This window comes from Lepidochelys kempii, chromosome 7 (genome assembly GCF_965140285.1).
Source record: "Lepidochelys kempii isolate rLepKem1 chromosome 7, rLepKem1.hap1, whole genome shotgun sequence".
NCBI classification, from domain to species: domain Eukaryota; kingdom Metazoa; phylum Chordata; order Testudines; family Cheloniidae; genus Lepidochelys; species Lepidochelys kempii.
Window position 1 is genome coordinate 107,924,628 of NC_136386.1, and position 18,544 is coordinate 107,943,171.

Consider the following 18,544-nt stretch of genomic DNA (forward strand, 5'->3'; position numbering starts at 1 on the left):
GTAACATCCATTGTTTAATTTTACGATTAGGTCTCAAGTGATATAAGAGTAAACTGTCCTTTTAAAAATGAACAGTCCCACGTTCTGCACTGATGTAAACCTCCTTCAGCTCACTGAATTTAATGGAGTTGTACCAAGGTTAAATTAGTGCAGGATTTGACACTGTGTGAAGCCAAATGCCAGCGCTAAGTAATAAATCCTTCCATTTTTTATTACAGTCTTGTTTGTGCTGCAACAAACAAACACACGCACCATGGGAAAGGACCGTGGCCCTGCTCCTGCTCCCATAGAAGTCAATGGAAGTTTTGCCGCTGATTTCCCTGGAAGCAGTATTGGGTCCATTTTTTAAAGAGCCATGCACACCTATGGCCCTGGGGCCAGGCACACCTCTGGCACATTAATCAAACAGAACACCTGCACTGTAAACTGCACACTAATGGCAGTGTGTTTACCATAGTTACATTAGACCAAGAGGTTCCACTGCCAAAGCCTAATGCCCATTTAACAGCAAGGCACTTTTTTTCCCCCTGGGTCGATGGAATACTCTTAGGTAATTATTGAGAGCTAGATGGTACCCAGTTACAGTGGAGGTGTGCAAAGGATGCGTGAAGCCTTTGCAACACTTGCATCTCCTCTACAGTGGTAAGACCCAATGGCTGCCTCTCCAAGTTCCCCTGTAGACTCTAGCCACCCCAAAAGGGGTTGGCTGGACGCATCCACCCTCTCAGGGAGGTAGGAATAGGCATGATCCCCATGCATGCTTGGGAACACTGGAAGATGTCTTTCCTGAGTTCCTACTCTCTCAGCTTCTGCTCTCAGGTCTTCTTATACATTGCTCTGTATGTTTGCTATAGCTTTGCATCATAAAATGACTGTGTCAGCACTTCCATGGTACCTGAAGCCTTAGGGCTGTATTAGAATGGTGTAATTCTGAAGTAATACAATGGATTTGTATTTACTCTGTATTTGCACTGATTTAATTAAGAGCAGAATTTTGGCTCTTTCTCTGTGAATTAGTATGAGCACAGGAGGAGTGCATGGATCATGTCATATTTGTTCTGGGAGACACTGGGCTACTATAAAGTAATTATGTATCTGGAGTAGACACTATAAAAATAATAATGTATTGTATGTTTCTTGTACTTTCTCATAAATTTTGAACAGCAGACTTTCTGGGCTGATCTGTGTAGAGCAAAGTTGATCTGACCACTCCCCTGTTCCTGCATCTGCTCTGTTCAAGGCTATTCCCCTTTCAGAGGTCAGAGCAGCGCTGCTCTTAGACCAGCTCTAAATAGCCCCAAGAACCCCAAACTGCAGCCAAATCTAATTAGATTCACCCTTACCCACAAAACAATTTGTAAAATATGTGGTCAAAAGTTGGATTAGGAGCTTGATTCTGGTCTTGCTGATATTGGTATAAATCTGAGTCAGTGGAATTATACCAATGTCAAACCAGAACCAGGCCCCTAATTTCTATCTTGTATCTTTGACACAGTATTTTCTACCTCCTAACAAATTACAAACATTCTCACTATGTTAGAAACCAAGGGCTTATTGTACTGTTTTGGAAAAAGCAGAGCTCCTGAACCTACCTGAATCTGCAGTCAAGAAAAATGTGAAAAAAATGGCTTAAACACCCCTAGATTTGTTTCTAGTCTGAGACGTGCATCCACCCCCGCAGACATTTTCCAAGTTCATCTGACTCTCACCTGGACTCTTAGATGTTCTTGGTTTCAGTATTATTTCATAGTTTTCCATAGCAGTTTATTATTCCTCTTATACTAATCCGATGTTTTATGAAGTATGTAATTCTCTAAACTTCACAGACAAAGAGGCATGTTGTAGTTCAGCTGATTGGATGTTCCGAGATGAACTTCGGATTTTAAGATCTAAAACTGTGTGTTTTTCCTGGATAGAAATTGGATAATGTGTACTAGCTGAATTCTGGGACGGATCCTTTCTTATACCAAAAGTAACTGACTCTTGGAACTGTTCCTTGCTCCTAAGTGACTGCAGTTATTTTAGGGCTGGTGGTTTGCAATACTCGTTATGGTTTACTAATGAAACCAAATTGGTGACCTTTGTCCTTACCAAAAAATGATAACACGCACATGTACAAAAACCCACATTCATGTGCAGTTTTATTGGTGCATTACAACATTACATTTCCTTCACATTAAGAGAGCATGAAATTAAAATACACTGATCCACAAAAATGCTTTCCTTACGCTGACTTGTACTGGTAATTATAGCTCCTATGGCCTTTTCTGTAAGTTTCATTTTATTACATTTTTCATAATTTTAATTACACCTTAATCAAAGCTTTTCCATGGTCTGTTTTATTACTTTCAATTTAATTACATCCATTAAAATACTTTCTTTGCTGCATTGCAAAGTCCTTTTCACCCATTTATCTTGCAATATAAGTATTATGGTGCACAACATTTCATATTCCAGCATTTTCACAGTTGCGTTTCTTCTAAGTGCTGTGTCAGCCTTTCCCATCCCAACTAAGAAGGGGAATATAGCTAACTTGTATCAAAGTCCATTAAAATAGTGGGGATTTTTACAGCACATTTAGGAGGCCCTACTCATTTTTTAAGAATACACCAGATTTATATAAAAATGTGTAAAATGCACTATATCTCAATAATAAAAGTTCAATTTCAGTTTAAGAATTTTTTAAATATTTGCATACATGCCAGAAGCCAGGTTTTTCCACTAAAAGACAAAGCTAATGGAAAAGTCCTACAAAATTTATAGAAATGATAAATTTGCTAGTTTTCTTCATCATCCTATATAAAATTATATCCCTGATTTAGAATTCTGTAGAATGGTGTAAAAACTCTATAGCAAGGAGATAATTCTTTATTACATTTGCTTAGGTTTCTAGAGTAATGATTGGTCTACTACAGCTGGGTTTTGTTGGTAAAGCTAAACTAGGAAAACCCTTCTAGTGAGGATACAGTTAAACCGGCATAACTATGCTTATATTGGTTTAATTTATGTCATTCTGAGGAACTGGCATAAGCTATAGTGGCATATAAAAACAGTTATGCTGGTCTAATTTTATCTACACTAGGGCCTATAGCACCAGTATAAACCAGGCCTAATTTCTGTGGATCCCCTATTGGTCTCATCCCTATTGCATTTTCTACGACTTTTCCATAAGGTCATTTCCTATTAATGTATATTTCACAATTTTGTATCTGTTTTTATTAAATGACTTTGGCAGCATTCTTTTGCGTGCATTTTTTTTATTTAGAAAAAGGATTCATAACTTGTTTTTCTTCTATAAAAATTCAAGTGTTGCCAATCAGGGAATAGCTCTTCTCAAAAAATCTACAAAGTGTACCTTTGACAAAAATAAATGACAAGCCTTTACACTGAGACACACAGCTTTTTTGAATCACAAAACGCCTACAAGGCCAATACATATTCCAACAGGAACACATTAGTTATAAGGTAGCTATGGCACCGGTTTCCTCCAGTCTAAAGCACCATAATGGATATTGTTGATCAAAGCTGTCATGATCACCTTAAAGAGCTGATCTAGCCAAGAAATGTTCAACTGTCAGAGTGTGATTTTTAGAACATTTTACCTGCTCTTTCCTAATCCATCTATTAAAGGAAATGCTGGAAGCTGACATTCTGCCATTCAAAGGTACATCATTTCACTGGAGTGTGATATGTTTTTAATATGTCATACTGCATGAATAATGAATGGAAACATGAACCTAAAAAAATAAATTAACTAACATAGGTTGGACATACACATAGTTACCTCCTCTGCACTGCATCCAAAGCCCATTGGAGTACTATGAAATGATTCCCATTGACTTAATGGGCTTTGGATCAGGCAACAAGATGACCCTTACAAATGCTAGGCTTAGCAATATGATGAATTGAAAATGGGGAAATGAGCAAATGGAATATTTTTCTCAGAATTCAGCCAGGCATATTACAGTGCTGGAAACTGGCTGAAGCATTCATACATGTGAAACCAGTGCTGATGAACCAAAGTCCTTACATTCCTTAAGATCACAACCAATGCTGGAGTGAGACATTAGAGACAGTTCTACCAGGACAGCTGTGGCACATGGAGATTCACAGAAAACATGGTGTTTCTTCAACTGTGCAGTTCTAGGATTTTTGCTTGTTTGTTTTTAAGATTGCAGCTTGTTGTATGCCATGGGAGTTGCTGCAGTTTCATTCAATTTTGAAAATAATTCCTGCACGAGCTCTCAGAAAAAAATGCTAATATTTTAATATCCAGTTTCTAATCCAGCCTATGAACATATGTTATTGCAAGCTGACAATTTCCACAGCTTTGGCTCACTCTGCTGTCAGCCTCATCCTCCAAAACCCTGGATGTGAATAGACTTGGCTCTTTTCAGACTCTTGCTCTTCATACATTTCAGCAACTGTTTAATTAACAGCTCAGAATAACCCTGCCAAAACTTGATAACTAGCACTTCAACATCATGTGGAAGATTTATTATGTTAGACGACTACAACAGAAACAGAAGGAAGTTGCCGCTTACACATCAAATTATATAAAGAAATAGACCAAGGGCTGATGATGGCGGTTGCTGAAAACCTCCTGAAAGTGATGACCACACTCAACACTCACTGAAGTCATGGACAGTTGAGGATAATCTGCTTCCTAGGAGGTGCTCAGCATCACACAGCATCCACTGTTTTCAGATTGACTGTATCTTCAAATACCTCTCATTCAAAACTATGCAGTTAACTAGCCTGGATTTGGCATGTTCCTTCTATTGACACTTTTCTCCTCCCTGGATTTTTTTTGTTCTGGCAACGGACTGAAAAGAGACAGCTGGACAAAACAGTATGCACTGAAAACTGAACCTTAAAAGTAAGAGGATGTTACTGTATGAAAAAGAATATCTTAAAAAAAAATCACTGCCCAAATGTACTGTAGGAAACATCATGTTAAGAGACCAGTTTGGAGGAATGTGAGAAGGGCTAAAAGTTCATTGTACACAGTTATTAGTCATACTGGTCCTTCAGTTACTCCCTCTAGAGGCAGGCTGGTAGCATTATCTGCTGTAGGTCTCTCTTCTTTCTTCGTTGAGGTCTGAACTAGGAGGCTGACGTAAGGTTTATGGCAAGCCATGTTACCCAAAGGTGGGTAGTGCTGTCTGTAGCAAATATAAGCGAAAATTAGGCCAATGATTCCTCCGACAAAAGCATCTAGGTAGGAAAAGCAACAAAAAATCAAGCATGTTAGTGTTGAAATAACAGCCAATATCAATGGGGGTGGATGGGGGGAATTAAAGCCTGCATCCAAGAGGTGGAAAGATTCTCTATCAGTGTAAGTGACATTGCATTGGGGCCTTAGTAAGAATATCAGAACGGCCATCTTAAGCCAGACCAATGGTCCATTTAGTGCCAAAGGCTTCAGAGGAAATGAACAGAACAGGGCAATTTCAAGTGATCCATCCCAGTCATCCAGTCCCAGCTTCTGGCAGTTGGAGATTTAGGGAAACCCAGAGCAGGGGTTTGTGACCATCGATGGACTTACCCTCCATGAACTTATCCAATTCTTTTTGGAACCCAGTTATACTTTTAGCCTTCACAACATCCCCTGCTAACCAGTTCTAAATGTTGACTGTTCACTGTGTGAAGTACTTAATTATGTTTGTGTTAAGCCTTCTGCCAATTAATTTAATTGGGTGACCCTTGGTTTTTCTGTTATGTGAAGTGGTAAACAACAGTTCCATATTCACTTTCTTCATTCCATTCATGATTTTATAGACCACTATCACAGTGATCTCCATTCCCTCTGTCCTAATCGATAGCATCACATTGGAACTCCTGCTGGAAAATGTCAATATAATGGCAACTCTCATTATATTGATGAAGATGAGAGAACAGCACCCTTTTCATTTAGAGAGGATACTAGGACTCCCAGAGTATCCAGAGCTGCAAGCACACTGTTAATTATGTTATGTCCTTTCCACTATGATCAACATAGTTAGTTGCAGTATAATGACCTCCTTTTGACTCAAACTTCTCCTGACAGCATTGGACTTTACAGCTCAGGCATGAGTATTTTTACTTTCTCTCAGGTTCTTCAAACAAGAGCAGCTGGGAAACCTTGTGTGTTCGTCCTTTCTCTGTCCTTTAAAAAAGAGCTCACCCTTCCTGGAGGCTTTTGAATTATGAAGATTAGTACCTTTTCTTTAGGTTATTGATATGGCATGATTGATAACTCAGACCTCAATTCTGCCAGTCTTACATATAGTAAGTAGCACCTTACTCATGAGTATTCTGATGGACTTCACTGTTACTACTCACACGTTGCTATATGTAGCGAGGATACACAATCATGTGTTCCTACTACTCTATACTGTACACTACACCCACCTGTTACATCTCCTTAATTAGAGCTAGATTGTACAAACCTTTAAATTGGTGAGCACAAGTTGACATGTAGAGCCCCACGGAAGTCAAAGAGATTGCTTGTGTGGGTACATTCTTGTGTGGGTAAATGCTCACCAGTATGACCAAGTGTTTCACAATCTAGCCATTCATACACTCTTTGGGGTAGGGACTGCTTTTATTGTATGTTTGTACACCATCCACCACAGAGGGACTCTGATCCTGACCAAGGCCCATGGAAACTACCACAATACAAACTAACCACATGACTGCAGTGCTTTAGATCTCTGGGTTGCTGATCTTGCCCCACGTACTCCACAAAATTAGAGTAAGCATTTTCAGTCTGGTTTTCTCCAAGAAGACGCCTGTGTTTAGTTTGAGATCCTAGTAGAGACAGTCTTGCAAAATACTATTTTTAATTAATTTACCAACAATAGAAAGGGAACATTGTTCCAGACTCCTTGTTTACTCCGGTTCTATATATTTCCATTTATCTAGTTAATAAATTCATTGGAATCTTTTCAGATTAGAGAAAGCCATGTGTTGAGTTAGGGTCTTAAAATAGTCAATATACTTGGGATTCTATATGGAATATGCTAATCTGTTATAGTTCACTAATGCCAGCACAAAGATAATAAACACTATACTTTCCATCATAACTGAAGGCGGCTCGGAGAAAGCTCATAATATTGATTCTGAGATTCCGTTCTATGGCTTTTTAATGTAAGGTAATGCTATTTCCTCTTTCACCTACAGTTCACTAAGTCCTGTACAGTATATTGATAGTCCTTGCTCATTCCCCACTGGACAGTTAAGGCTGTATCACAAAGCCACCATAAATAATTTAACACAATTGGCTGCCTCCACTGAGCACAAAAGACAGGGGCTGAGCTACAATGCTAAATTTTACAGAGTGACTCGCCCCTCCCTGGAGACTGCGGTTTTCTCAAGTAAGAGCTAAGGTCACTTGCAGGATAACATGGCTGCCTGAATAATCTCTGGTTTGTAAGCAGCCAGCTGAGTTTTCAGCATCATCTACTTAAGCTTCAAAGACAAACATATGCAGCTGTAATGGACATAGTGGTAACCCCTTGGGTGTAATCTATTTCCACAACATATAAAACACATCATAATTATCTGCCTCACAGCACATATTTTAGTCCATAAATAATTCTTGCTCTTGGCAGGATAAAACACACTGCAAACATGCATAGACCAAGCTAGAGAATAATTACTGAATCTTTTCTCACGGACACGCACAGTTTTAATACTACATTCCACAGCATATCTATCTCTATGCACATGAATTTGCCGAAATAATTAGTCTGCAATTTCAAGTAGTTATCTGAATTTTTTAAAATTTAATTTCTATTTTTCTTCATTGATTTAGAATGTTCCACCATCCTTAAAATGTCTTGTCAATAAATTGCTATAAAAATGACTGTCTACACTTGAAATTGTTGCTATTTTACTGTACATTACTTGTACAGCTGGTCAACATTGTTTGACCAAATTTTTTTTCTGTCAGAAAATATGGTTTCATCTAAATCGATTTTGACTAGATATTTTAAATTTTCGAATCAGAAAAAGTACAATGAAAAATTTTGTTTTGAATAGGATAAACCCACTTTTCCATGTTTTGTTTTAAAATTCTTAAATGTGTTGAGGTTGTTTGAGATAAGCATGCAAAGCAAACCATTTTTAAAGTTTTTAATTTTTAAAATTTCTTTAACAAACACTTTGTTTCATTTTTTTAAATTATTATTTTGAGGTCTGTAGTGTCAATGATTGGTAATAATTTTGCAGGTTTAGGAAAAACGTATTTTTAAGAAAAAGCAAAAATACTTCAATTTTGCCATTTTAAATTGTTGAAGGTTAAGTTGCTAAAGCGCAGATTTTACTTTTTTTTCCTGAAATAACTTCTTGGGTAACCCCTCTTTGTTAACAAAACATCAGGGCTGCTACTACACTAACTGTGAATTGAATATCAAGCCACCAGAATGAAGGGCTCTTGCAACACCAAACTTTTTGGTGATTTCTCTGAATGTTTTGTTGTTGTTTTGTTTTTGCTCTCTTTGGGTGTTGCAAAGGGCTCAGAAATGCAAATGTAGTTCCAAAAAAACATCAATTTGTTGCTTCTTTTAAAAGGAGACAACAAACTTGGGTAAGAACACCATCAGGACTAAAGATTTGTTTCCAAGTGTCCAAGATTAACCACTAGTGCCTAAAATATTCGTGGTTTGTGTAAATGTATAGCTTTAACTGTGTAAGTGGCAAAAGAGGGGATTTCGCACACACCCCCATCTTTACCCATCCAGGGCATAGAGACAAAGACATGGTAAGAACTGGTTTGTTCTTCAATATCTTACAAATATATAACAGCACCAGTTTTAGCTACAAATTAAGTGAGTTTGAGTTCTTAGTGTTGTTAACATCTGGAAAATTTAACTGCAATTTTGGTAACATTTAATCAAGTAACATCTGTAAATCCCAGTTTTGGAATAAGAAATTTGCAACCCTATAATGCAAATTACACTATAATCGAGTACCTTTTTCTTTTCCTTCCCCCCCTATATGCTTGTGATAAAATAAGGTTTTTCTTAGTAACTGTGATTTTATGAACAAATGTCTGATACCAGGCGGAATTCATTCATAAAAAAGGGGGATTATATTATGATAATTGGTCTTACAAATTTATTCTAATTGTGAGCTCAATTGTAAAGGATATGTGAAAGTTCATAAAATGTCATAATAACCTATAATAGCAAATGTTAATGGGAACAGGTGCAAAAAAACCTGATAAAAATAACCTCAGAATTAGTCAAAACAGAAAAGTCTACTGATATAATTCACAGTCTATGTCAAAATCATGCTTGGTAAAGACAAAAGGTATGTAACTGGATTATAATGAACTGCAATTGGTGTGTCGGATATTAGGTCTTATATTAGGAACAAAATAATGAGGGCATGAGCTATTCCACCCATCCCTCCCTTTTTGGGGGGAACCTTAAAGAAAGACTTTGGGGGGGGGAAATTAGAAAGCACAGACGAAGCTACTGGAGCGAGCTGCACCATCATGGCGGCCATCCCCAGTGTTTCCTGGGACCCTGGGCCTTCTTCGTCCTAATCCTGAGGGATGTGCTGACCAGATCGGGCCAGAGGGAGGGATTCAGATGACATTGGTATCCCTACCTGCTTGAGCTAAATCCTAAACACCTCTAAGAATAAGCAAAATAGGACTTTAACAACAGCAGCAGCAACAGCTCCAGCTCATCTCAGCTAACTTCTTCTCTTTTACCCAAAAGGACAATTATTACTATCTTTAATACCATCTAAAAGATTGTCAAACACGGGTTTTTTTCCCTTCCAAAACTCTCTCTAGCTAAAGGGAAAATGAACAAGGGGTGTTGTTAAAATGAAAGCCTTACTTAATACTCTACATTTCAAATGCTTTAACCGTTTTGCCTACTTTTCTTTATCTTTAATAAAAGGTTTAAATGATTTTGAATGGTGTGTTTGCCATGGTACTAAGCAGGCTCAGGTTTCTATACAGCAAAAACCGTTTAAGACTGTTTAATGTTAGACAGTGACTGGCTTATGTTAAGACCTTTGACCCATTTATTCCATGTAAATTAATATGACAGTGGCAAGATCTTCTGACTCTGAGATCTGATTGCAGAATTAGGAAAGCACTGCATGTTCCTGCAATAAAGAACATGTCATGATAAAATACATTCTGAATATTTTAATTTGCAGTTGCAACTTAGTGAACATACACTGGTACAATGTACATATTAAATCCCCCCAGCTAACATCTGAGAATTAGTGCATTCTGAAGTAAAATACTGGAATCAAAAATATCTGCCAGAAGCTATGGAAAATCAATTTTATTTTTTATTGGACATGGTGTGAATATGATATAGTTTCCTTACTAAATTAGGTGATTAATTTGGAAACAGAGGTTCTCATTCCTCCAAAGCCATTATGACTGTAGCCTTTTACCCAAACATCTGTTCTACTAAAAAGTTGTAAGACATGAAGCTTTGAGCGTGGGAAAAAGTTGTCACCATCCGTATTCTATACTATATATCTTACGATGCCACAATCCACCTAGTAACATTTCAGAAAGAGTCCTGTAGTTTTCTGTTCTGCAGTAATGGGCCAAAACATGCTTATATGCATTCAATCATATATAAAAACACACAGATATACTGGGCCCCGTCATATTCACACACACTGTTGGAACTAAAATGATGCCTAGAACTAGCAGCGAGTCAAACAAGCTATAACCACTCCATCCCTGGAGCTCTCACTGCAGAAATACAAGGATAATAAAAAGGAAAGGTATCACCATGACTCACCTTGCCAATGATGCTTGTAATCACACATGCGTGACAGGGCAATCATCATGGCACAATACAGAGGCAGAATTGCTGCACAAAGCCGCCAGCTTTTCCCTCGGCCATTTTCGGTGAAGCAGTGCAACTTTCCAGCTAAGTAGAAGGTCGTAAAGCCAAGGCCTGAAAATGCAACTGAGAAGAAAAACACAAAATTACAGAATCATGTAATTAACAACTGGTGTAAGAGTGTGATCCTGTGAGGTTTAACAGAGAAGTGAGAGGCCTATGATATACAGGAGTCAGACTAGATGATAGGGTGGTCCCTTCTGGCCTTAAACTCTATGACTTTATGACAGGTATCTTTCTACTGCAACACGGTCCTGGTCCTAAGGTCCTTTTAGGTTTTCGGACATTAGAACCAGAAGGATACACAAAGCACAGGCCATGCATCCTGAACCCAGATAAACTGTAATGACCATATTGGGGAGCCACGGGTGTAGAGTATCTGGTGGGAGGCACACAGCACTCTTTAGTCTCAGGCCCATATCCACTGTGTAAACCGGAGTAATCTATTGTTTTCTGTCAAGGTCCAAATTTCTCGGTCAAGGAATAATCAAGGTCCAGACTCCAGAGAAAATAATACAAAAATAATAACAATAACAATGATGATAATAAAATAATAATAAATAATAATAAGTAAATACAAAGATTTTGCGGTCTGTTCAAAAGCATCTGGCAGTCCGGACAGAGGCAAAGTGTGTGTGTGTGTGTGTGGGGGGGCAGAATGTGGGAGTCACGTGCCCCGCCAGGTTTTCTGCGTGGGCAGTACCGAGCATGCTCATAAGAACTGAGCATGCTCAGTAACACCACTGAAACTGGCTGTCCTCACTCTGTCCCCCCACTATTGGTAGGCACAGGTCATCTCTGAGTTCGGATTTGGCCAATTGTCTGCCCATTGACAACCCCTGTAAACTTTGCACACACAATAATTGAGAAGGTTGCACAGTAATAACCCCCGCCTTCATCTTAACAGTATTGATATATCTTGGCTATTTTAGTTATAAAAAATTAACCTTCCTAACAGCTGACTTTTAAATGTTTTTTGTTAAAAGGCAATAGTGACATTACAAATCTTAGGCTCAAGCCTACAAGTTCTGAGTTGTGGGTACTCGGTCCCATGCAAGATTGGGCCTATTATTAATACATGCTTTCCATATCTGTGATATACATCTATACACTAATACAAGGTAATGAGGTTGAGTAAATACTTCAGAATAAATCCACCTGCCTTTCAAAGATGTGCAGCTCACACATAACCCACCAAATCCCAGAATACTGTGATCTCTCTCTCTTTTTTTTAAATCTTTTCAGTAAAGTTTTCTTTAACAGTGAACTCTTTTTCTCCGGAAAAGCCAGATCTCCTATCCAGTATTACATATTTATCTTTTGCTTTATGGCATCCGTTCCAATAAGCACATAAGCATATGCTTAACTTTAGGCACAAGGTTAAGGGTTCTGATGAACTGGAGCCTTTGCTGGAAAGTCCATGATTGATGGTGTAAAAGGATTCACTTATATAAAGATATTTTGATATATTTAAAAGATATTATTGGGTTCCATTTACTTGCTTCTATATCACATTCTTAGCTAGCAGTTATGACAGAATCCAAATGCCAAGTTTCTATATACTGAATGTTTTTATACAGATTGCTGTTCACATTCCAGATAGCTGGTGATGGATTTGGGCAGTAAAAAAGTTTTTTTTACTTTTTAATAAAAATATGTATCTTATACATTTTAAACATTTGTTGTAGTAAATGTAGTGCTGATGAAAGGCGTGGAACAGACAGCACTGGAAAACAAAGTCTTTTGTTGCTCCACAAAAGGGTACAAACACAGAGTAACACAGAGAGGCTCACCTATGAGCCTTAACTATGGTCTGGAAGGACCAGCTGTAGGAACGATAGCAGAGATTGCTCTCTAGACATCTGATCCAAAGCCCATTGACATCAATGGGAGTCTTTCCACTGACTTTAGTGAGTGTCAGATCAGATCCTTATATTCATTTCCCAATCCTGTAAATTGCTGAGTACCTTCTCTAAGAAAATGAAGGAAGTTGCAACTAATTCATTGATAATTCCACATAACTTAAATATATTGGTTTCACTCTGATTTGAGGTTATGATTCGAATTCGATTTATGCATGTGTCTAGTGAAAAACAGTCTAATTAATACACTGCCATTATGTAAGTAAATGGAGTCCTGAATATTCATGGGGTACCTAATAAAAATAATTATAAAGAACTACCTGTGTACCTCCCTGTGACATCTGTTATGCGTTTGTCACTGTAAGAACTAGGCATTACTCGTTTATTGACACATGAATTGGTCACCTTCATATGATAAAAGCCACAGATCCCACTCTCGTAGAATTCAATGGCAAAACTCTCATTGATCTTGGATCAAGCCCAGATTTGTTTACTAAACTTATGCTTAGAGCTTTCAAATATCCTTCTTCACATACTTTCCATCGCTAAATGAAATATGAAATAAAGTAATTACCTTTGTGTTCTGCAGATGAATCTATGGAATGGTCAATTTTAGCTGATACCACAGTGGAGCATTTTCATACATTTCAACCATGCAGACAACTGAATGTAGTTACTGAAGACTTGTTTTCACCTTTAAATTCACAAATGAATTGTCTCTTTTGAACAGACGTAGCAGATAGAGATGGGATGCATACTAAGCATCCAACAGGGCCACCAAACACTTAGTTTTCGGATAGCCCCCTTCAGCCTTTGGTGATTTCACTACATTCTTCCTGGCTGAAGAAGGTGGGAAGTGAACTCTGAAACCCAGGTAAATGTCTAATGCACTCCATCACAGTGAAAGGTCTCCTACAGATAGTAAACCTACTTTTTAATTATTATTTCAAAAAAGCTTTTAGAATGTGGGTATAGACTGAAAGTGCCCAAACCAATGGATAGTAAAACAGACAGCACTGGAAAACAAAGTCTTTTATTGCTCCACAAAAAGGGTATAAAAATGGTATCTTTCTACTGCAACATCCTTCTATCTGTACAGAAGTGGTTCTCAAACTGTGGGTCACGACCCCAAAGTGAGTCGTGATCCCCTTTGAATGGGGTTGCCAGGGCTGGCTTACACTTGCTGGGGTCTGGGGCTGAAGTCCGAGCCCCACTACCCAGGGCCGAAACCAAAGCCCAGGGGCTTCAGCCCTGGGCGGCAAGACTCAGGTTGCAGGCCCCCTGCCTGGGCCTGAAGCCCTTGAGCTTCAGCTTTGGCCTCCCTTCCCAGAGCGGTGGGGTTTGGTCTTTGGTCCCCCACCCAAGGCAGTGGGGCTTGGGCAAGCTCAGGCTTCAGTTCCCCCCTCCTGGGATCGTGAAGTAATTTTTGTTGTCAGAAGGGGGTCGTGGTGCAATAAAGTTTGAGAACCCCTGCTCTAGAGGACATGTTGTGGTGGTTTCCTCCCATGTTCAAAGCTAGTCTTAACTTGATGCATGCTTTTTATCTTCTTTACTTGATGAGCTAAGTGAGATGTGTAATAATAGGATGGACTAGCAGGGTATAAAACAGAATCTGACCCAGATGTTCACCACCACTCAAATGTAATTAGATTCCCTTTTTGAAATAATACTAAAAAAGTAGGTTTACTTTTTGTTCATGTCTCTCCTTTCCCCCCTCACCCTACAATTTCTGTGTGCCTTTCCACCTCCTTGTTCTTTCCATGACTGCAAAAGGGAAAGCTGAAATACATTGACAATGGTATTTCCTTCAATCCATCTGGAAGCACAAAATGTAATAAATTTCACTAGCAAACCTCCACCTGTGAGATTTGCAGCCCCTAGCAGTTCAGAGGGTTTGGATAAGCATCTGAATTTTGTACTGATTTTCCAAACCTAGCGTCTGAACAGTTGAGAAGTACCCTTGTGCAGTAGCAATCGCTCTTTGTAATGTAGGTCTTCAGGTCACCCCTACTCGTATTCAGAATTGCTGTGGTTTGAAAGACAATTCCAATGCAGAAAAAAGCAGCAAACACAATTTACATTTTAGTCTGGGGAGCAACGTATTTTCCCACAGTGAAAACTCCAGCGAGGTGTTGTTTAGCATCTTTTAGGATCACGACCAACATTGAAGGGAAAAAAACAGCAATTAAAATATGTTAATATGTTAATGTCAGCGCCTATATTTTATTAATGCTTTGAGAATATAAAATTCACCTGGTATTCAGAAAAACAGATTTCTGGGTGCCTGTCTCAATATTTGTACATTATGAGGGGATGCAGGAACAGTCTTACTTTCCATATATCATGCAATTTAAAAAATGGGAGTTTCTTCCTTAATTTCTTTAATCTAAACCTTTTTATTTTCAGGCATGTAATTTTCACATTCCTAGTGCAAGAAGTATTGGGTTCTATTAAGATGCTCCAGGGCCATAGATTTTTGCAAAGGCAGTGAGACAAGTATTAATCATAGACAGCGGTACCCACCAAAAAAAAAAAAAAAAAGCACCACGTTGCATTTCAATGAACTTAATTAGCCCCTAAAGACAAAGGACCTAACCAAAGCTTTTTTTAGATAAGATCATTATTAGTTTCAAAAAGAGGATGGTAAGTACAGAACTTCCTTGATATTTATCATTTGCATAGGCTGTATCATCTCGGGGGATTCTCAGGGAACTTAGTATCGGGGGTAGCCGTGTTAGTCTGTATCCACAGAAACAACCAGGAGTCCGGTGGCATCTTAAAGACTAACAGATTTATTTGGGCATAAGATTTTGTGGGTAAAAAAACACTTCTTCAGATGCATGGAGTGAAAATTACAGATGCACGCATTATATAATGACACATGAAGGGAAGGGAGTTACCTCAGAAGTGGAGAACCAGTGTTGACAGGGCCAATTTGATCAGGGTGGATATAGTCCACTCCCATTAATACATGAGGAGGTGTCAATTCCAGGAAAGGCAAAGCTGCTTTTGTAATAAACCAGCTACTCCCAGTCCCTGTTCAAGCCCAAACTAATGGTGTTAAATTTGCAAATGAATTTCAGTTCGGCTGTTTCTCTTTGAAGTCTGTTTCTGAAGTTTTTTTGTTCAAGTATGGCTACTTTAAAATCTGTTATTGAATGTCTAGGAAGATTGAAGTGTTCTCTTACTGGCTTTTATATGTTACCATTCCTGATGTCCGATTTGTGTCCATTTATTCTTTCCCTTCGTAAAAGGATAAATGGACACAAATTGGACATCAGGAATGATAACATACAAAAGCCAGTAGGAGAACACTTCAATCTTCCTGGACATTCAATAACAGATTTAAAAGTAGCCATACTTGAACAAAAAAACTTCAGAATCAGACTTCAAAGAGAAACAGCAGAATAAAATTCATTTGCAAATTTAACACCATTAATTTGGGCTTGAATAGGGACTGGGAGTGGCTGGGTCATTACAAAAACAGCTTTGCCTCTCCTGGAATTGACACCTCCTCATCTATTATTGGGAGTGGACTACATCCACCCTGATCGAATTGGTCCTATCAACACTGGTTCTCCACTTGTGAGGTAACTCCCTTTCCTTCATGTGTCATTATATAGGGTTACCATATTTGAACATTCAAAAAAGAGGACACTCCATGGGGAGGGTATTTGCTCATGCCCCCCACCCCACCTCCACCCCTTCCCCAAAGTCCCTGCCACAACTCTGCCCCCTCCCTGCCCCATTGGACCCCTTCCCCAAATCCCCGCCCCGGCCCCACCTCCTCCCCTGAGCGCGCTGCATTCTCCCTCCTCCCCGCTCTCTCCCAGCCACGCGAAACAGCTGTTTCATGGCACAAGCGCTGGAAGCAAGGGGGGGAAAGCGGGCACTCTCTCAAGTGATTAACATTCACTTTCTTTCTCGAATGATCAACATTCACTCTCTTCCTTGAATGATCAACTCTTCTTTGGGGAAAAATAATAATCGCAAAATCCCAGATGTTTTTAGATATTTAAAAATTCTTCCCGGATGGCAATTTAAGAACCAAAAAGCCAGACATGTCCGGGAAAATACGGACTTATGGTAACCCTACATTATATAATGCCTGCATCTGTAATTTTCACTCCATGCATCTGAAGAAGTGTTTTTTTACCCACGAAAGCTTATGCCCAAATAAATCTGGTAGTCTTTAAGGTGTCACTGGACTCCTTGTTTTTTTTCAGAGAACTTAGTGACAGAGAGGTATCAAAATTTGCAGACTCTTTGGGCAGATATACAGTACAGCCTAAGTCAAATTACTGATGTCTCTCGGGTGGGGGGGGAACCTCCTCCCCACCATCCAAGAGATGCAAGTTCTGCGCTGTCCATACTAGCGTTATGTCAGCGGGAGACACTCTCTAGCTGACATAGGGCTTGTCTACATTACCTGCTGGATCGATGGGCAGCGATCGATCCAGCGGGGGTCGATTTATCGTATCTAGTCTAGACACGATAAATCAACCGCCGAGCGCTCTCCTGTCAACTCCGGTACTCCACCGGGGCAAGAGGCAAGCGGAGTTGACGGGAGAGTGTCAGCCGTCGACTTACCACAGTGAAGACACCGCAGTAAGTAGATCTAAGTACGTCAACTTCAGCTACGTTATTCACTTAGCTGAAGTTGCGTAACTTAGATCGATTCCCCCCATCCCCCAGTGTAGACCAGGGCATAGCTTCCACCTCTCGCAGAGGTGAAGTAATTATGCCAACAGGAGAGCGCTCTCCCATTGGCATAGCGTGTCTGCACCAGATGTGCTGCAGCTGCGCCGATGTAACACTGTAGTGTAGACTTGCCTCTAACTTCAAATACATTTACATAGTAAAACAAAGGGAAACAACTCATCAGCTGGGGTTCAAAACCTTCTTAAGATGGAATTCCTTCAAAGTTTCTCTTTTGTGAAGAGAAAATGTTGTAATTTTGAAACACTGACAGTGATTCTAATTGGACTGAAATGACGTATTACTGGATTAAATGGGCAGTGTGATGCAATTAGCGTCAGAGACCTTTAATGCTGATTTGAACAGCTGAGTCATGGCAGGCCATGTATATTATAAACATTCAGTCTGTTGCAAAGCATATTACAGCTATATCAAGTACTGACTTTTAAGTTTGCTGGCAGTTCCAATTTTTTTGAAAATTGATAAAAAACATTTTTCAGAATTTTCAGCACCTCCCAACCCCCTATTTCCTCACTCACCTAGGATGTAGGAAACCCAGATTCAAATCTACACTTTATATGAAACTAAATAGAGAGTGAGAATGATTCTGTAGCTTGGTGGTCAGCGCACTCACCTGGGTTTCAGTCCCTGCTCCAGTGAATATTTAATTATTTATACAAAGTAGAACAGCTTCAATAGGAGAGATTAAGACCCATCCGAGAACAGCCACTACCATAGAGGAGAGATCTGAACTCACTTCTCCCATATCCCAGGTGAGTGCACTAGCCTATCTGATATAAACAGAGGGGGCCCTCCTTTTCCTCAATGTTGTGAACAGCACCTAAGTCCCCTTGTGAATCTAGCCTGGAAAATCTAAATGTTTCATTTTGAAAATGTTGAAATGAACGATAGAAGCAGTAGATGTGGTATAGCTTGACTTTTAGTAAGGCTTTTGATATGGTCTCACATTACCTTCTCATAAACAAACTAGGAAAATACAGCCTAGATGGATCAGTTCTGCGTCTGGTTCTGTTCAATATCTTCATCAATGATTTAGATAATGGCATAGAGAGTACACTTATAACATTTGCAGATGATACCAAGCTGGGA

At 39.2% G+C, this 18,544-nt stretch overlaps 1 protein-coding gene across 2 annotated transcripts in view; it reads right to left on the bottom strand.

The window, feature by feature from the left end:
* Positions 1 to 2,129: 2,129 nt before the first annotated feature.
* PLPP4 (phospholipid phosphatase 4) overlaps positions 2,130 to 18,544 on the bottom strand; it is a 97,756-nt gene continuing 81,341 nt past the window's right edge. For both annotated transcript variants that reach the window (XM_073354964.2, XM_078853864.1), the window contains exons 6-7: positions 10,770 to 10,940; positions 2,130 to 5,217 (exon numbers count right to left, since the gene is read on the bottom strand). In XM_073354964.2, the coding sequence (XP_073211065.2) occupies positions 5,018 to 5,217; positions 10,770 to 10,940 (371 nt within the window). In that variant the 3' untranslated portion in view covers positions 2,130 to 5,017. The remainder of the gene's footprint in view (positions 5,218 to 10,769; positions 10,941 to 18,544) is intronic.